The 21148-nt window shown below is 38.1% G+C and overlaps 1 protein-coding gene across 2 annotated transcripts in view; it reads left to right on the forward strand.

Annotated features, from left to right (window-relative positions):
• Positions 1-21148, forward strand: part of NDC80 (NDC80 kinetochore complex component) — a 60321-nt gene that overhangs the window by 7504 nt on the left and 31669 nt on the right. For both annotated transcript variants that reach the window (XM_029234384.1, XM_029234389.1), the window contains one exon: positions 19929-20018. In XM_029234384.1, the coding sequence (XP_029090217.1) occupies positions 19929-20018 (90 nt within the window). The remainder of the gene's footprint in view (positions 1-19928; positions 20019-21148) is intronic.

Below are 21148 nucleotides of genomic sequence, written 5' to 3' on the forward strand. Positions count from 1 at the left end.
AGGAGATCATTTGTTTTCATGAGGTTTTACAGCTCAAAAACAAACAAACAGGGCTTCCCTGGTGGCGCAGTGGTTGAGAGTCCACCTGCCGATACAGGGGACACGGGTTCGTGCCCCGGTCTGGGAGGATCCCACATGCCGCGGAGTGGCTGGGCCCGTGAGCCATGGCCGCTGAGCCTGCGCGTCCGGAGCCTGTGCTCCGCAACGGGAGAGGCCCGCGTACCGCAAAAAAAAAAAAAAACAAAAAACAAACAAACAAACAGAAAAAAAAAAACACAGCAAAATAAGTCAGTAGGAATTTCCCCCATAACATGAATTTGGTTTTCTTCCCCTTTTTATTTAAAGTCCATATTCATTGCAAAAGTTCTGGAAAATACAGAAACGCATACACAGAAATTGGTATACTCATAATCCCACAACTCAGAGGCAACAACTTAAAACATTTCTTAGGATATAGTTTTGAAGGTGCATTTTTGCTATGCAAATTATTTGTATATTTTCAACTTTTTGATACATATTGACAAATTTCCCTCCAGAAAAATTGCACCAGTTAAAAGGTCAACACTGTCTGAGAATACCCATTTTCCCACATGATAGGCATTATTGTTTTAAAATTTTTACCCATTTGGGAGGTGGAAATGTAGTTTGTTTTAATATATTACTAAAGTGATTATGTTTTTGAATGATTTATCATTATCATTGCTATTTCTTATGACTTGCTTATATGTGCTTTTTTGGCCTATTTTATATTTATTTCTTTCTAGTATTACTATAAGCCTTTATATTTGAACTCCTTACATATTAAGCTTATCGATGTTTTTAATAATTGACAACATGACAAGCAAAAGATAATATTTTTGTATTTGCAATTTTTGTTTTTAAACTTGAATATTCACACATTATAACTGCATATTCATGTCTTTTGACTTTTTTATCTTATTTGCAAGATCACCATTTTGTATGTCAAAAAGAGTTGAATTGGGTAAATAAGCTCTTATGTATATGGTGCAAATGTTTTTCCCTCATTATCCTTTTAATTTATGTGCTGTACTTTAATTGGTTGCAAATGTAAATATGTACATTGTTACCTAGTCTAATGCAGTCTCTCCCTTCTATAGCTTCTGAGTTTCCTGTCCTACTTAGTGCTGGAATCCTTAGAACTAATACTGTCCCCTGACATTCTCTTGGCCATCAGCAAGCCCATAACTAAATGTAGGCAGGCACTGGGGATGGCTTTTGACCCAGGAGATGTACTGGTACATTCAGCACCACCAATTTTCAAGAGAGAAGTAGAAATCCACTACCATAGTCCATTAACAGAACTTAAGTTTTATTGAACTTTATGTATAACTTTTATGTGTTCAGTTTGCCTCTCCTCAGTGATACACGTGGACATTGGGTAACCACCTCTCTGCTCTTCCCTCCAAATACCACTATTGTCATTAGAACACCTTACCCTTGTTTGCCTAAGCAGCTTAGGTCATTGTTATGTTTTAGGGAGATAGCATTTCCACAGTGACACAGGAGCTTCTGTATGGAGTACCTGCTTTGGCTTCTATCGGGGAGGGACCTCTTGAGATGCCTCCAAGTCCATTACATAGACTTGGAGGCATAGATTGAAATCCTCTCCTTCCTATCTTAATTTGCTTGAGGTAGTGCAACTGAACACTATAACAATGTAAGAATCAATGAGAGAGCATTCATAGGTTTCTTATGCTTTCTTTCCCACTTAACAGAATCCTAGGTAATTAGCCACACTTAGGATGGTCTCCTTTACTCCCATGTTTTTTAAAAAGTGCTTTTGCTTTTTTCCATAGTATTTTTATGGCTTCTTTGTATTGTGTTTAAATCTTAAACCATCTGCAATTAATTTTAACGTTAAAGAAAAGGCAATTTTATTTTCTAAATGGCTCATTCATATATCTCAATACCTTTTATTGGATAACCCATCTTTTCCCCTTGGTTTTTTTTTTTCTTTAATTTTGTTGAGATATAATTGACATACAGAACTGTAAATTTAAGGTGTACAGTGTAATGATTTGACTTACATTGCCAAATGATTACCACAGTAACTTTAGTTAAAATCCATATCTCATATAGATGCCAAAAAGAAAAAGGAAGAAAAATGGTTTTTTTCCACATGATGAGATCTTTTATGATCTACTCTCTTAGCAACTTTCAAATATACCAAACAGTAGTGTTTGGTGTATACACATGTTGTATATTACATTCCCAGGACTTATTTATCTTATAGCTATAAGTTTGTACCTTTTGACCTCTATCCAGTTCTCCTACTCCCTAACCCCCTGCCTCTGGTAACCACAAATATGATCTCTTTTTGTTGGCTTGTTTTTTCAAAATTCCACCTGTTAGTGAGATCATGTAATATTTGTCTTTCTCTGTCTGACTTATTTCATTTAGAGTACTGCCCTCAAGGTCCATCCATGTTGTCACAAATGGCAGGATTTCCTTCTTTTTATGGCTGAATAGTATTCCATTGTGTGTACATATGTGTATGTGTGTATATATATACACATATACCACATTTTGTTTATCCATTTATCTGTCAGTAGATGCTTAGGCTGTTTCCATGTTGTAAATAATGCTGCAGTGAACATATATGTACAGGAATCTCTTCAGCATAGTGATTTTGTTTCCTTCAGATACATACCTAGAGTGGAATTGTTGCACCGTGTGGTAGTTCTAGTTTTAATTTCTTTAGGAACCTCCATGGAAACCAGTGTTTTCTGTGGTGGTTGTACAAATGTACAACTACACTAACAGTGCACAAGGGGTCCCTTTTCTCCACATTTTTACCAGCATTTATTTCTTGTCTTTTCTATGTAAGCCATACTCAAAGGCATGAGGTTTTCACTGTGGTTTTGATTTGCATTTCCCTAATAATTCGTGATGTTGAGTACCTGTTGTCCATTTGAATATCTTAGTAAAAATGTGTACTCAGATCCTTTGCCCATTTTTTTAATTTCATTATTTCTCGCCTATTGTTGTATTACTTCTTTATGGATATTGGATACTGACACCTTATCAGATAAATGCTTTGCAAATATTTTTTCCCATTCCGTAGGTTACCCTTTCATGTTGTTGATCATTTTTTTGCTCTGCAGAAGCCTTTTAGTTTGATATAGTCCCATGTGTTTATTTTTGCTTTTGTTGCCTTTGCTTTTGGTCTCAAATCCCAAAAAATCATTGCCAAGACCACTGTCAGGGAGCTTACCGCCTATGTTTTCTTCTAGGACTTTGTTTTGTTTTGTTTTTAACATCTTGATTGGAATATAATTGCTTTACAATGGTGTGTTAGTTTCTGCTGTATAACAAAGTGAATTAGCTATATGTATACATATATCCCCATATCCCCTCCCTCTTGCATCTCCCTCCACCTTCCCTATCCCACCCCTCTAGGTGGTATCAGAGCACCTTCCCACTAGCTATCTACTTTACATTTGGTAATGTATATATGTCAGTGCTACTCTCTCACTTCGTCTCAGCGTACCCTTCCCCCCTCCCCGTGTCCTCAAGTCCATTCCCTACATCTGCATCTTCATTACTGTCCTGCCCCTAGGTTCATCAGAACCTTTTTTTTTTTTTAGATTCCATATATATGTGTTAGCATACGGTATTTTTCTCTTTCTGACTTACGTCACTCTGTATGACAGACTCTAAGTCCATCCACCTCACTACAAATAGTTAAATTTCATTTCTTTTTATGGCTGAGTAACATTTCATTGTATATATGTGCCACATCTTTAAACATTCATCTGTTGATGGACACTTAGGTTGCCTTCATGTCCTGGCTATTGCAAATACTGCTGCAATGAACATTGTGGTACAAGTCTGTTTTTAAATTATCATTTTCTCAGGGTATATGCCCAGTAGTGGGATTGCTGGGTCATATGGTAGTTCTATTTTTAGTTTTTTAAGGAACCTCCATACTGTTCTCCGTAGTGGCTGTATCAATTTATGTTCCCACCAACAGTGCAAGAGGGTTTTCTCCACACCCTCTCCAGCATTTATTGTTTGTAGATTTTTTCATGATGGCCATTCTGGCCGGTGTGAGGTGATACCTCATTGTAGTTTTGATTTACATTTCTCTCATGATTAGTGATATTCAGCATCCTTTCATGTGTTTGTTGGCAATCTGTATATCTTCTTTGGAGAAATGTCTGTTTACCTCTTCTGCCCATTTTTCGATTGGGTTGTTTGTTTTTGGATATTGAGCTACATGACCTGCTTGTATATTTTGGAGAATGATACTTTGTCAGTTGCTTCGTTTGCAAATATTTTCTCCCATTATGAGGGTTGTCTTTTCATCTTGTATATGGTTTCCTTTGCTGTGCAAAAGCTTTTAAGTTTCATTAGGTCCCATTTGTTTATTTTTATTTCCATTTCTCTAGGAGGTGGGTCAAAAAGGATCTTGCTATGATTTATGTCATAGAGTGTCCTGCCTATGTTTTTCTCTAAGAGTTTTATAGTGTCTGGCCTTACATTTAGGTCTTTAAACCATTTTGAGTTTATTTTATTTTTTTTTTTGCGGTACGCGGGCCTCTTACCACCGTGGCCTCTCCCGTTGCGGAGCACAGGCTCCGGACGCACAGGCTCAGCGGCCATGGCTCATGGGCCCAGCCGCTCTGCGGCATGTGGGATCCTCCCAGACCGGGGCACAAACCCGTGTCCCCTGCATCGGCAGGCGGACTCTCAACCACTGCGCCACCAGGGAAGCCCTTGAGTTTATTTTTGTGTATGGTGTTAGGAAGTGTTCTAAATTCATTCTTTTACATGTAGCTGTCCAGTTTTCCCAGCACCACTTATTGAAGAGGCTGTCTTTTCTCCATTGTATATTCTTGCCTCCTTTATCAAAGACAAGGTGACCCTCTGTGCGTCGGTTTATGTCTAGGCTTTCTATCCTATTCCATTGACCTATATTTCTGTTTTTGTACCAGTACCATACTGCCTTCATTACTGTAGCTTTGTAGTATAGTCTGAAGTCAGGGAGCCTGATGCCTCCAGCTCCGTTTTTCTTTCTCAAGATTGCTTTGGCTATTCGAGGTCTTTCATGTTTCCATACAAATTGTGAAATTTTTTGTTCTAGTTCTGTAAAAAATGCCATTGGTAGTTTGATAGGGATTGCGTTGAATCTGTAGATTGCTTTGGGTAGTATAGTCGCTTACACAATGTTGATTTTTCCAATCCAAGTACATGCTATATCTCTCCATCTGTTTGTATCATCTTTAATTTCTTTCATCAGTGTCCTATAGTTTTCTACATACAGATCTTTTGTCTCCTTAGGTAGGTTTATTCCTAGGTTTCAATGGTAAATCGGAGTGTTTCCTTAATTTCACTTTCAGATTTTTCATCGTTTGCGTATAGGAATGCAAGAGATTTCTGTGCATTAATTTTGTATCCTACTACTTTACCAAATTCATTGATTAGCTCTAGTAGTTTTCTGTCAGCATCTTTAAGATTCTCTATGTATAGTATCAAGTCATCTGTAAACAGTGACATTTTTACTTCTTCTTTTCCAATTTGGATTCCTTTTATTTCTTTTTCTTCTCTGATTGCCATGACGAAAACTTCCAAAACTGTGTTGAATAATAGTGTTGAGAGTGGGCAACCTTGTCTTGTTCCTGATCTTAGAGGAAGTGGTTTCACTTTTTCACCACTGAGAACGATGTTGGCTGTGGGTTTCTCATATATGGCCTTTATTATGTTGAGGTAGGTTTCCTCTCTGCCTACTTTCTGGAGGGTTTTTATCTTAAATCGGTGTTGAATTTTGTCAAAAGCATTTTCTGCATCTATTCAGGTGATCATATGGTTTTTATCCTTCAATTTGTTGATATGGTTTAACACATTGACTCATTTGCATATATTGAAGAATATTCGCATGCCTGGGATAAACCACACTTGATCATGTTGTATGATCCTTTTAATGTGCTGTTGGATTCTGTTTGCTAGTATTTTGTTGAGGATTTTTGCATCTATGTTCATCAGTGATATTGGCCTGTAGTTTTCTTTTTTTGTGGCATCTTTGTCTGGTTTTGGCATCAGTGTGATGGTGGCCTCGTAGGGGTGTTCCCTCTCTCTGCTATATTTTGGAAGAGTTTGAGAAGGATAGGTGTTAGCTCTCCTCTAAATGTTTGACAGAATTCACCTGTGAAGCCATCTGGTCCTGGGCTTTTGCTTCTTGGAAGATTTCTAATGACAGTTTCAATTTCAGTGTTTGTGATTGGTCTGTTGATATTTTCTATTTTTTCCTGATTCAGTCTTGGAAGGTTGTGCTTTTCTAAGAATTTGTCCATTTCTTCCAGGTTGTCCATTTTATTGGTATACAGTTGCTTGTAGTAATCTCTCACGATCCTTTGTATTTCTGCAGTGTCAGTTGTTACTTCTCCTTTTTCATTCCTGATTCTGTTGATTTGAGTCTTCTCCCTTTTTTTCTTGATGACTCTGGCTAATGATTTATCAATTTTCTTTATCTTCTAAAAGAACCAGCTTTTAGTTTTATTGATCTTTGCTATTGTTTCATTCATTTCTTTTTCATTTATTTCTGATCTGATCTTTATTATTTCTTTCCTTCTGCTAACTTTGGGGGTTTTTTGTACTTCTTTCTCTAATTGCTTTAGGTGTAAGGTTAGGTTGTTTATTTCAGATGTTTCTTGTTCCTTGAGGTAGGATTGTATTGCTATAAACTTCCCTCTTAGAAGCGCTTTTGTTGCATCCCATAAGTTTGGGGTCATCGTGTTTTCATTGTCATTTGTTTCTAGTTATGTTTTGATTTCTGCTTTGATTTCTTCAGTGATCACTTCGTTATTAAGTAGTGTATTGTTTAGCCTCCATGTGTTTGTATTTTTTACAGATCTTTTTCTGTAATTGATATCTAGTCTCATAGTATTGTGCTCGGAAAATATACTTGATACGATTTCATTTTTCTTTTAATTTACCGAAGCTTGATTTGTGACCCAAGATATGATCTATCCTGGAGAATGTTCCATGAGTACTTGAGAAGAAAGTGTATTCTGTTGTTTTTGGATAGAATGTCCTATAAATATCTATTAAGTCCATCTTGTCCAACCTGTCATTTAAAGCTTGTGTTTCTTTATTTATTTTCATGTTGGATGATCTGTCCATTGGTGAAAGTGGGGTGTTAAAATCCCCTACTATGATTGTGTTACTGTTGATTTTCCCCTTTTATGGCTGTTAGCATTTGCCTTATGTATTGAGGTGCTCCTATGTTGGGTACATAAGTATTTACAATTTTTATATCTTCTTGGATTGATCCCTTTATCATTATGCAGTGTCCTTCCTTGTCTCTTGTAACAGTCTTTATTTTAAGGTCTATTTTATCTGATATGAGAATTGCTACTCCAGCTTTCTTTTGATTTCCATTTGCGTAGAATATCTTTTTCCATCCCCTCACTTTCAGTCTGTAAGTGTCCCCAGGTCTGAAGTGGGTCTCTTGTAGACAGCATATATACAGCCAGTCTGTGTATTCTGATTGGAGCATTTAATCCATTTACATTTAAGGTAATTATTGATATGTATGTTTCTATTAACATTTTCTTTATTGTTTTGGGTTTGTTTTTGTAGGTCTTTTTTTTCCTCTTGTGTTTCCTGCCTAGAGAAGTTCCTTTAGCATTTGTTGTAAAGCTGGTTTGGTGGTGCTGAATTCTATTAACTTTAGCTTGTCTGTAAACATTTTAATTTCTCCATTCAAATCTGAATGAGGGGCTTCCCTGGTAGCGCAGTGGTTAAGAATCCGCCTGCCAATGCAAGGGGCATGTGTTCAAGCCCTGGTCTGGGAAGATCCCACATGCCATGGAGCAACTAAGCCCGTGTGCCACAACTGAGCCTGAGCTCTAGAGCCTTCGTGCCACAGCTACTGAAGCCCACGTGCCTAGAGCCCGTGCTCCGCAGCAAGAGAAACCACCGCAATGAGAAGCCCGCGCACAGCAAAGAAGACCCAACGCAGACATTAATTAATTAATTAATTAAAATAAATAAAAAGGGGGCTTCCCTGGTGGCGCAGTGGTTGAGAGTCTGCCTGCTGATGCAGGGGGCACAGGTTCGTGCCCCAGTCCGGGAGGATCCCACATGCCGTGGAGCGGCTGGGCCCGTGAGCCATGGCCACTGGGCCTGTGTGTCCGGAGCCTGTGCTCCACAACGGGAGAGGCCACAACAGTGAGAGGCCCACGTACCACAAAAAAATAATAATAATAATAAATAAAAAGGGAAATCTCTTTTATAAAAAAAATAAAAAATCTGAATGAGATTCTTGTTGGGTTTAGTAATCTTGCTTTTCATCGCTTTAAATGTGTCCTGCCACTCCCTTCTGGCTTGCAGTTTCTGCTGAAAGATCAGCTGTTTACTTTATGGGGATTCCCTCATATGTTATTTGTTGCTTTTCCCTTGCTGCTTTTAATATTTTTTTCTTTGTATTTAATATTTGATACTTTGGTTAATATGTGTCTTGGCTTGTTTCTCCTTAGATTTATACTGTATGGAACCTCTGTGCTTCCTGGACTTGATTGAATATTTCCTTTCCCATATTAGGGAAGTTTTCAACTATAATGTCTTCAGATATTTTCACAGTCCCTTTCTTTTTCTCTTTTTCTTCTGGGACCCCTATAATTCGAATGTTGGTGCATTTAATGTTGTCCCGGAGGTCTGTGAGACTGTCCTCAATTCTTTTCATTCTTTTTTCTTTATTCTGCTCTGCGGTAGTTATTTCCACTATTTTATCTTCCAGGTCGCTTATCCATTCTTCTGCCTTAGTTATTCTGCTTTTGATTCCTTCTAGAGAATTTTAAATTTTATTTATTGTGTTGTTCATCATTGTTTGTTTGCTCTTTAGTTCTTCTAGGCCTTTGTTAAACATTTCTTGTATTTTCTCCATTCTATCTCCAGGAGTTTGGATATCTTTACTATCATTACTCTGAATTCTTTTTCAGGTAGGCTGCCTATTTCCTCTTCATTTGTTTAGTCTGATGGGTTTTAACCTTGCTCCTTCACATGCTGTGTATTTCTCTGTTTTCTTATTGTGCTTAACTTACCGTATTTGGGGTCTCCTTTTCGCAGGCTGCAGGTTTGTAATTCCCGTTGTTTTTGGTGTCTGCCTCCAGTGGGTAACGTTGGTTCTGGTGAATGAGGCTGGACATTGTCTTTCTGGAGGGCAGGACCGTGTCCGGTGGTGTGCTTTGGGGTGTCTGTGACCTTATTATGATTTTAGGTAGCCTCTCTGCTAATGGGTGGGGTTGTATTCCTGTCTTGCTAGTTATTTCTCATGGGGTGCCCAGCTTGCTGTTGGGTGGAGCTGGGTTTTAGCATTGAGATGGATATTTCTGGGAGAGCTATCGCTGATTGATATTACTTGGGGCCGGGAGGTCTCTGGTGGTCCAGTGTCCTGAACTCGGCTCTTCCACCTCAGGGGTTCAGGCCTGACACCAGGCTGGAGCACCAAGACCCTCTCAGCCACACGACCATGTACGTAGGGATTTTCTTGCCTTTTGGGAAGTATGAGGTCTTCTGCCAGCATTCAGTAGGTGTTCTGTAGGACTTGTTCCACATGTAGATGTATTTTTTTCTTCTTATAAATTTATTTATTTTATTTATTTTTATTTTTGGCTGTTTAGGGTCTTCGTTAGTGTGCGGGCTTTCTCTAGTTTCGGCAAGCAAGGACTACTGTTTGTTGCGGTGCACAGGCTTCTCATCACAGTGCCTTCTCTTGTTGCAGAGCATGAGCTCTAGGTGCATGGGCTTCAGTAGTTGTGGCTCATGGGCTCAGTAGTTGTGGCCTGTGGGCTCTAGAGCGCAGGCTCAGTGGTTGTTGTGCACGGGCTTTGTTGCTCTGCGGCATGTGGGATCTTCCCAGACCAGGGCTTGAACCCGTGTCCCCTACATTGGCAGGCAGATTCTTAACCACTGCACCACCAGGGAAGCCCTGTAGATGTATTTCTGATGTATTTGTGGGGAGGAAGGTAATCTCTACATCAACCATCTTGAAGGTCCTCCTGCAATAGGAGACTTCACTGAAGATGCCAACCTCCACAAGAACTGAGGTGCGGAGGCATTTTTTTAAAATTTATTTTGTATACAGCAGGTTCTCATTAGTCATCCATTTTATACACATCAGTGTATACGTGTCAATCCCAATCTCCCAGTTCATCACACCACCACCCCCACCTGCCGCCGCTTTCCCCCCTTGGTGTCCATACATTTGTCCTCTACATCTTTGTCTCAGTTTTGCCCCTGCAAACCGGTTCATCTGTACCATTTTGCTAGGTTCCACATATATGCGTTAATATACAGTATTTGTTTTTCTCTTTCTGACTTCACTCTGTGTTACAGTCTCTAGATTCTTCCACGTCTCTACAAATGACCCAATTTTGTTCCTTTTTATGGCTGAGTAATATTCTATTGTATATATATACCACATCTTCTTTATCCATTCGTCTGTCGATGGGCATTTAGGTTGCTTCCATGACCTGGCTATTGTAAATAGGGCTGCAGTGAACATTGGGGTGTGTGTGTCTTTTTAAATTATGGTTTTTTCTGGGTATATGCCCAGGAATAGGATTGCTGGGTCATATGGTAATTCTATTTTTAGTTGTTGTTGTTTTATTTTTTTTGCGTTATGCGGGCCTCTCACTGTTGTGGCCTCTCCCATTGCGGAGCACAGGCTCCGGACGTGCAGGCTTAGCAGCCATGGCTCACGGGCCCAGCCGCTCCGCAACATGTGGGATCTTCCCGGACTGGGGCACGAACCCGTGTCCCCTGCATTGGCAGGCGGACTCTCAACCACTGCGCCACCAGGCAAGCCCTATTTTTAGTTTTTTAAGGAACCTCCATACTGTTCTCCATAGTGGCTGTATCAATTTACATTCCCACCAACAGTGCAAGAGGGTTCCCTTTTCTCCACACCCTCTCCAGCATTTGTTGTTTGTAGATTTTCTGATGATGCCCATTCTAACTGGTGTGAGGTGATACCTCATTATAGTTTTGATTTGCATTTCTCTAATAATTAGTGATGTTGAGCAGCTTTTCATGTGCTTCTTGGCCATCTGTATGTCTTTTTTGGAGAAATGTCTAGTTAGGTCTTCTGTCCATTTTTTCATTTTAGTATTGAGTTTCATGAGCTGTTTATATATTTTGGATTTTAATCCTTTGTCCATTGATTCATTTGCAAATATTTTGTCCCATTGTGAGAGTTGTCTTTTCGTCTTGTTTTTAGTTTCCTTTGCTTTGCAAAAGCTTTTAAGTTTCATTAGGTCCCATATGTGTATTTTTGTTTTTATTTCCATGACTCTAGGAAGTGGATCAAAAAAGATCTTGCTATGGTTTATGTCAAAGATTGTTCTTCCTGGACTTCCCTGGTGGCACAGTGGTTGAGAGTCCACCTGCCGATGCAGGGGGCGCAGGTTCGTGTCCCGGTCCGGGAAGATCCCACGTGCCGCGGAGCGGCTGGGCCCGTGGGCAATGGCTGCTGGGCCTGCACGTCCAGAGCCTGTGCTCCGCGACGGGAGAGGCCGTGGCAGTGAGAGGACCACGTACCGCAAAAAAAAAAAAAAAAAAGATTGTTCTTCCTATGTTTTCCTTTAAGAGTTTTATAGTGTCTGGTCTTACATTTAGGTCTCTAATCCGTTTTGAGTTTATTTTTGTGTATGGTATTAGGGAGTGTTCTAATTTCAATTTTTTACATGTAGCTGTCCCATTTTCCCAGCACCACTTATTGAAGAGACTGTCTTTTCTCCATTGTATATCCTTGCCTCCTTTGTCATAGATTAGTTGACCATAGGTGCGTGGGTTTATCTCTGGGCTTTCTATCCTGTTCCATTGATCTATATTTCTGTTTTTGTTCCAGTACCTAACTGTCTTGATTACTGTAGCTTTGTAGTATAGTCTGAACTCAGGGAGTCTGATTCCTTCATCTCCGTTTTTTTTCCCTCAAGACTGCTTTGGCTATTCGGGGTCTTTTGTGTCTCCATACAGATTTTAAGAATTTTTGTTCTAGTTTTGTAAAAAATGCCATTGGTAATTTGACAGAGGTTGCATTGAATCTGTAGATTGCTTTGGGTAGTATAGTCATTTTCACAATATTGATTCTTCCAATCCAAGAACATGGTATATCTCTCCATCTGTTGGTATCATCTTTAATTTCTTTCATCAGTGTCTTATAGTTTTCTGCATACAGGTCTTTTGTCTCCCTAGGTAGGTTTATTCCTAGGTGTTTTATTCTCTCTGTTGCAGTGGTAAATGGCAGTGTTTTCTTGATTTCACTTTCAGGTTTTTCATCATCAGTGTATAGGAATGCAAGATATTTCTGTGCATTAATTTTGTATCCTGAAAGTTTACCAAATTCATTGATTAGCTCTACTAGTTTTCTGGTGGCATCTTTAGGCTTCTTTCTATATAGTATCAAGTCATCTGCAAACAGTGACAGTTTTACTTCTTCTTTTCCAATTTGTATTCCTTTTATATCTCTTTCTTCTCTGATTGCTGTGGCTAGGACTTCCAAAACTATGTTGAATAATAGTGGTGAGAGTGGACATCCTTGTCTTGTTGCTGATCTTAGAGGAAATGCTTTCACTTTTTTACCATTGAGAATGATGTTTGCTGTCAGTTTGTTGTATATGGCCTTAATTATGTTGAGGTAAGTTCCCTATATACCCACTTTCTGTAGAGTTATTATTATAAATGGGTGTTGAATTTTGTCCAAAGCTTTTTCTCCATCTATTGAGATGATCATACAGTTTTTATTCTTCAATTTGTTAATATGGTGTATCACATTAATTTATTTGCATATATTGAAGAATCCTTGCATCCCTGGGATAAATCCCACTTGATCATGGTGTATGATCCTTTTAATGTGTTGTTGGGTTCTGTTTGCTAGTATTTTGTTGAGGATTTTTGCATCTATATTCATCAGTGATATTGATCTGTAATTTTCTTTTTTTGTAGTGTCTTTGTCTGGTTTTGGTATCAGGGTGATTGTGGCCTCATAGAATGAGTTTGGGAGCGTTCCTTCCTCTGCAATTTTTTGGAAGAGTTTGAGAAGGATGGATGTTAACTCTTCTCTAAATGTTTGGTAGAATTCACTTGTGAAGCCATCTGGTCCTGGACTTTCGTTTGTTGGAAGATTTTTAATCACAGTTTCAATTTCATTACTTGTGATTGGTCTGTTCATATTTTCTGTTTCTTCCTGGTTCAGTCTTGGAAGGTTATACCTTTCTAAGAATTTGTCCATTTGTTCCAGGTTGTTCATTTTATTGGCGTAGAGTTTCTTGTAGTCTCTTAGGATGCTTTGTATTTCTGCAGTGTCTGTTGTAACTTCTACTTTTTCATTTCTAATTGTATTGATTTGAGTCCTCTCCCTCTTTTTCTTGATGCATTTAGCTAATGGTTTTTCAATTTTGTTTATCTTCTCAAAGAACCAGCTTTTAGTGTTATTGATCTTTGCTATTGTTTTCTTTGTTTCTATTTCATTTATTTCTGCTCTGATCTTTATAATTTCTTTCCTTCTGCTAACTTTGGGTTTTGTTTGTTCTTCTTTCTCTAGTTCCTTTAGGTTTAAGTTTAGATTGTTTATTTGAGATTTTTCTTCTTTCTTGAGGTAGGCTTGTATAGCTATAAACTTCCCTCTTAGAACTGCTTTTGCTGCATCCCATAGGTTTTGGATCGTCGTGTTTTCATTGTCATTTGTCTCTAGGCAGTTTTTGATTTCCACTTTGATTTCTTCAGTGATCTCTTGGTTATTTAGTAACGTATTGTTTGGCCGCCATGTGTTTGTGTTTTTTACATTTTTTCCCCTGTAATTGATTTCTAATCTCATAGCATTTTGGTCAGAAAAGATGCTTGATATGATTTCAGTTTTCTCAAGTTTACTGAGGTTTGATTTGTGACCCAAGATGTGATCTATCCTGGAGAATGTTCTGTGCACGCTTGAGAAGAAAGTGTAATCTGCTGTTTTTGGATGGAATGTCCTATAAATATCAATTAAATCTGCCTGGTCTATTGTGTCGTTTAAAGCTTGTGTTTCCTTATTAACTTTCTGTTTGGATGATCTGTCCATTGGTGTAAGTGAGGTTTTAAAAGTCCCTTACTATTATTGTGTTACTGTCGATTTTCTCTTTTACAGCTGTTAGCAGTTGCCTTATATATTGAAGTGCTCCTATGTTGGGTGCATTTATATTTATAATTGTTATATCTTCTTCTTGGATTGATCCCTTGATCATTTTGTAGTGTCCTTCTTTGTCTCTTGTAACATTCTTTATTTTAAAGTCTATTTTATCTGATATGAGTATTGCTACTCCAGCTTTCTTTTGATTTCCATATGCATGGAATATCTTTTTCCATCCCCTCACTTTCCATCTGAGTGTGTCCCTAGATCTGAAGTGGGTCTCTTGTAGACAGCATATATATGGGTCTTGTTTTTGTATCCATTTAGCAAGCCTGTGTCTTCTGGCTGGAGCATTTAATCCATTCATGTTTAAGGTAATTATCGATACGTATGTTCCTATGACCATTTTCTTAATTGTTTTGGATTTGTGTTTGTAAGTCTTATCCTTCTCTTGTGTTTCCTGCCTAGAGAAGTTCCTTTAGCATTTGTTGTAAAGCTGGTTTGATGGTGCTGAATTCTCTTAGCTTTTGCTTGTCTCTAAAGCTTTTGATTTCTCCATCGAATCTGAATGAGATCCTTGCCATGTAGAGTAATCTTGGTTGTAGGTTCTTCCCTTTTATTGCTTTAAGTATATCATGCCACTCCCTTCTGGCCTGTAGAGTTTCTGCTGAGAAATCAACGGTTAACCTTATGGGAGTTCCCTTGTATGTTATTTGTCGTTTTTCCCTTGCTGCTTTCAATAACTTTTCTTTGTCTTTAATTTTTGCCAATTTGATTACTATGTGTCTCAGCGTGTTTCTCCTTGGTTTATCCTGTATGAGGCTCTCTGCACTTCCTGGACTTGGGTGGCTATTTCCTTTCCCATGTTAGGGAAATTTTCAACTGTAATCTCTTCAAATATTTTCTTGGGTCCTTTCTCTCTCTCTTCTCCTTCTGGGACACCTGTAATGCGAATGTTGTTGTGTTTAATGTTGTCCCAGAGGTCTCTTAAGCTGTCTTCATTTCTTTTCATTCTTTTTTCTTTATTCTGTTCTGCAGCAGTGAATTTCACCATTCTGTGTTCCAGGTCACTTATCCGTTCTTCTGCCTCAGTTATTCTGCTATTGAATCCTTCTAGTGTAGTTTTCATTTCAGTTGTTGTGTTGTTCATCTCTGTTTGTTTGTTCTTTAATTCTTCTAGATCTTTGTTAAACATTACTTGCATCTTCTCGATCTTTGCCTCCATTCTTTTTCCGAGGTCCTTGATCATCTTCACTATAATTATTCTGAATTCTTTTTCTGGAAGGTTGCCTATCTCCACTTCATTTAGTTGTTTTTCTGGGGTTTTATCTTGTTCCTTCATCTGGTACATAGCCCTCTGCCTTTTCATGTCTGTGTTTCTGTGAATGTGGTTTTTGTTCCACAGGCTGCAGCATTATAGTTCTTGCTTCTGCTGTCTGCCCTCTGGTGGTTGAGGCTATCTAAGAGGATTGTGCAACTTTCCTGCTGGGATGGTCTGGTCGCAGAGGCATTTTTTTCAGATGGTTAGCAGCTTGCTTTTTTTTTTCTTTTCCTCTGTGCTTCATCTAGTTTCACTTGTTCACAGGGTGCTTCATGCCGAGGCCTCGCACCTGGCACTTAAGATCAGAGTGCCTAGTGAGAAGTGGCTGCACTGACACCTCCTCTTCTAGGAGTTTTATAGTTTCTAGTCTTACATTTAAGTCAAGTCTAATTCAAGTTAATTATTTTGAATGGTGTAAGACAGTGTTCTGGCTTCATTCTTTTTTACATGTGAATATCCAGTTTTCCCATCACCATTTATTGAAGAGACTGTCTTTTCACCATTGAATGTTCTTGGCTCCCTTGTCAAATATTCGTTGATGTATATACATGGGTTTATTTCTGGGCTCTCTATTCTGTTCCATTGGTCCATGTGTCTGTTTTTATGCTAGTACCATAACTGTTTTGGTTGCTATATCTTTATAATATAGCTTGAATTCAGAAAGTGTGATGCCTCCTACTTTGTTGTTCTTTTTCAGGATTGCTTTGGCCACTTGTGGTCTTCTGTGGTTCTGTATAGATTTTTAAATAGTTTTCTCTAGTCAGCTTAAAAAATGCCATTGGAATCTTGATAGACATTGTATTGATCTATAGATGCTTTTGCATAATATGGACATTATAACAATATTAATTCTTCCAAGCAATGAACACAGGATATCTTTCCATTTATTTGTGTCTTCAGTTTCTTTCATCAGTGTCTTGTACTTTTTTGTTTGTTTGTTTTTGCGGTACGCCGGCCTCTCTCACTGCTGTGGCTCTCCCGTTGCAGAGCACAGGCTCTGGATGCGCAGGCTCAGTGGCCATGGCTTATGGGCCCAGCCGCTCCGCAGCATGTGGAATCTTCCTGGACCAGGGCACAAACCCATGTCCCCTGCATCGGCAGGCGGACTCTCAACCACTGCGCCACCAGGGAAGCCCTGTCTTGTACTTTTCAGTGTAGAGATCTTTCACCTCTTTGGTTAAACTTATTCCTTTATTGCTTTGATGCTATTGTAAATGGTATCATTTTCCTTTTTTCTTTTTTCAGATAATTTGTCATTAGTATATAGCAACACTACTGATTTTTGTATTTTAATTTTGTATCCTGCAAATTTACTGAATTTGTTGATTAGATCTAACAGGTTTTATTTGTTTGTTTGCTTTTGAGGGGGCTTTAGGATTTTCTGTATATAAAACCATGTCATCTGCAAATAGAGATAATTCTACTTATTACTTTTCAATTCTGATGCCTTTTATTTTTCTTGCCTGATTGCTCTGGCTAGGATTTCCAGTACTATGTTGGATAAAAGTGGCAACAGTGGGGCTTTCCTGGTGGCACAGTGGTTGGGAGTCCGCCTGCCAATGCAGGGGACACGGGTTCGTGCCCCAGTCTGGGAAGATCCCACATGCCACAGAGCGGCTGGGCCTGTGAGCCATGGCCACTGAGCCTGCACGTCCGGGGCCTGAGCTCCGCGGCAGGAGAGGCCACAACAGTGAGAGGCCCGTGTACAGCAAAAAAAAAAAAAAAAAAAAAGTGGCAACAGTGGGCATCCTTAACTTTTTCCTGATCTTAGAGTAACAGCTTTCAGTTCTTTACCATTGAGTATAATGTTAGCTGTGGGCTTGTCATATATGGGCTTTATTATGTAGAGGTACATTTCCTGTATACACAGTTTGAGAGTTTTTATTATGAAGTGACGTTGAATTTTGTCAAATACTTTTTTTCTATTGAGTTATTGTATGATTTTGGTTTTTTTATTCTATTAATGTGATGTATCACACTTATTGATTTGCATGCATTGAGCCATCCTTGCATCCCATGATAAATCCCACTTAATCATGTTGAATGACCTTTTCAAAGTGCTACTGAATTTGGTTTGCTAATATTTTATTGAAAATGTTTGCCTCTATATTCTCATCAGGGATATTGACCTATAGTTGTCTGCTCTTATTGAATTGCCTAATTATTACTGTTCTTGATTGATTTCTGTTGGTACCACTGTTTTCAAACAAAAATTTTTCTGTTTTATCATTTAGTTGTGATATTTCCAGATAGAAGATAATGTTTTTCATGTTGAAGCTTATCTGCCTCTTTCTAATTTTTATCAAGAATAATCATTGAACCTTATCATATGCTTTTACAGGATCTATTGAGATGATTGTTTTTCTCAACCTGTTGGTATGACATGATAGGATATTGGTTCCCTAATAGTCTCTGTTTGTTCATTGTTGGTTATTCCTTTGCTATACTCCTGAATTCAGTTTGTTAATGTTTTGTAAGTAAAGTTTTATTTCTTCTCTCTCATTATGCCTCTTAGCACAGAGCTTATAAGCACATCCTTATTACGGTGTTTGAGTGATAGGAGTTTTGCCAAAGTTGCCCCGTCTCCCCTCCACCAAGGAACATGAATAGGAGGGTGCATATTGCTCCACTAGCTCTGTGATTAACCTTTTGGTTAATAACCAAAGTGGGCTAGGGCGTTACTCATCTCAAATCCCTCTGAGTCCTTTTCTTTTCTTATAATATAATACCCTTTTATCATATGAAGGAGTAGTATTTTATTGGTAAATGCCACCTCTGGGTAAAAAATGATTACTCAAGTCCATATTTCTGGTTATCTCTATCCAATTTCAGGTTGAAACATTTTCAACCAAATCTTCTCTGTACAGAAGAACTTCTAGTTATTGTAGTAAGAGTCTTTCCTATAGTTCCTGGGGATCTGTTTGTCCCTTGTAAGGCTCTCCTTGAACCTTGCAGAGTAGCAAGAGCTTTCACAAGGACCTTTGACAAGGCAACAGAAACTCTGTCTTTATCTACCCTGATGATAAGATATGAGATTCTTTTCTTCATCTTGGGCTCTGCCTTACATTTCTTTAAGACTTAATTAAATCTGATTGTCACTTGAGGCCTTGTCAAGGGAAGAAGAGGTAAAGGATGAGTTGATAGAGCTTACCTGCATCCACCCTAGATATACAAAAGGTCTAATGAGCGCCTTTGGAATAGGAAAGGAGCAGATAGGACAAGCTACTCTAGACTAAGGACAGTATCCCCACTCAGCAATCCTATCTATATATGAATACTACGGTAAGAAAATGTAAAGAAATATTTTCAACAGAAACCACATCCTTCTTTTACACTCCTAATGCATAGTCCATTTTTGTAGAGTTTAGTCTTCATTATATTAGATATACGTTGATATCTTTACATTTTATAGCAATTTCATTTAAATTTTCTAATTTTCTTTTATTTTTAAAAGGTTATATTTCTAAAACAAGTTATAAAAACGTGTTCCAAAATGGAATTTATGTGCCTTAAAAACCTTTAGGCATTTTCCTTTTAGCTTGTTAATTATAACATCTGAATGTTTGCTATAATTTATTATCTGTTATCACTTTCAAGGTTAAATATTTGTATTTCTGAAGATTTTATATTGTAAAATTCAATCTAAAGTGCATGCTTATACAGTCTGAAGGAGGCAATAGATAACATTTGGGCACCAAAATTGAGTTTGTATAAAAGAGAAATAATTACTTTTGGCTTACCTTTTGTGGCAGTTCTGTTTTGGATTCTCAGAATTGCATTAAAACGTGTGTAGGGGGCTTCCCTGGTGGCGCAGTGGTTGAGAGTCTGCCTGCCAACACAGGGGACACGGGTTTGAGCCCTGATCCAGGAAGATCCCACATGCCACAGAGCAACTGAGCCCGTGCGCCACAGCTACTGAGCCTGTGCTCTAGAGCCCACGAGCCACAGCTACTGAGCCCACAAGCCACAGCTACTGAGCCCACGTGCCACAACTACTGAGCCCACGTGCCACAACTACTGAAGCCCACGTGCCTAGAGCCCGTGCTCCGCAACAAGAGAAGCCACCGCCATGAGAAACCTGTGCACCTCAACGAAGAGTAGCCCCTGCTCGCCACAACTAGAGAAAGCCCGTGCGCAGCAGCGAAGACCCAACACAGCCAAAAATAAATAAAATAAAAAATTTTTTTAAATGTGTGTATATGTTCTCAATAAGTGTATAAAAAAGATCAGCATATTTTTCACTATAGAATAGAACTAAACATGGAGCCCATCCTTTTTTAATCCTAAGGGATTTAGTTACTAAAATATCAAAAGGATTATATTTTAAGGTTTAAAAGAATAACTTCTCACGAGACTTTGTCAGGCAGTAATGTGAATGCTCCTAAAAATGACACTGAAAACAAATTTGACAAAACATGAAAGCTATGTGTTTTCCTCAGAAACTTAATCAACTTAATATTTTGCTTGTGTACTAAATAGTTACATAATGCCATGAAAGAAAGCTCACCTTTATTTGATGATGGCCAGCCTTGGGGAGAAGAAACTGAAGATGGAATTATGCATAATAAGGTACCTTACATTACTGTAAACATTAGAGTTATCTTAATATTAACTAAATGTGTTATTATTGAAAGTGATATATTCTTTTGTAGAACTTGGCTTTTTGCTTCCTGAAAAATCTGCTAAAACTGATTTTGGGAAATATTAGTCAATGGAATTACTCTTGAAATCACATTGTAGTTTCCTAAAAGTAACTAGGAACAGAAATTTGTAAATTTTAAGTAAGTTAAAAAAGCAATGCAATTAGAATTACGTCATAACGTTATTGTTATATGTACAGATGTAATATTTCTCTTTCTCCCCTATCTTTTATAACGAAGGTATCAATACTGGCATCATTATTGTAATATAGTATTTTGTCAACACAAAGCCTGAAAGACTGGGTCTTTAAATAGATGGCATGTGGGTTTTTTTGTTTGTTTTGGCTTTTTAGTTAGGCATATTGCACTTACGAGTTGCCACTTCCAAAAGTGATTGAGATAAAAGTAAATAGATGGTCTAAATTGGTTCCCAAACCATCCTGTATTGGAGCCTTAACTATGTAACTAAGCCTACCCTATTTCCTAAAATACATAAATTTATATATCCAAAGGGAGCAAACACCAACTCCAAGGAATAAATTTATAGTATTGAGATTAAACATTAATGTCCCCGGCATATATAGTTCCTATAGCATATATAGGTCCTACTATGTAGGACCCTAAAGATAAAAAAAAAAAAAAAATTCTCTGTTCTTCACTCTTTGGAGCATTTGTCATAAAAAGAAAGTGGAAATAACCTCAGCTTCATCTTTTATTACTACCTGGGAAATAGTTCAAATAGAAAGATGTATCAACTGACTGGCATGGTAGTGTTGCTTTTTTTTTTTTTCAAACAAAGAATATCATACCCCATTACTACTTCATCAGTGATCCTTGCTGGAGAAGCAGCTAGAAAGCCTTTGATCCTCTTGAGAGAATTCTCTTCCCATGTTGCAATATGTGTACTAGACTAGATTTTTTGGTGCCTCAGTTCTCACCCAAATAAAATTATAATACCTACTAAATGACTAAATATTAAATTTATTGATATTCATCCTAAATGTTAAAACAGTAAAAGTTATTCTTGCTATTTTAGCTGTTATTTCAGATGACAATATA

Source organism: Monodon monoceros, unplaced genomic scaffold, assembly GCF_005190385.1.
Source record: "Monodon monoceros isolate NGI ecotype Baffin Bay Population unplaced genomic scaffold, NGI_Narwhal_1 Super_Scaffold_1, whole genome shotgun sequence".
Classification (NCBI taxonomy): Eukaryota; Metazoa; Chordata; class Mammalia; order Artiodactyla; family Monodontidae; genus Monodon; species Monodon monoceros.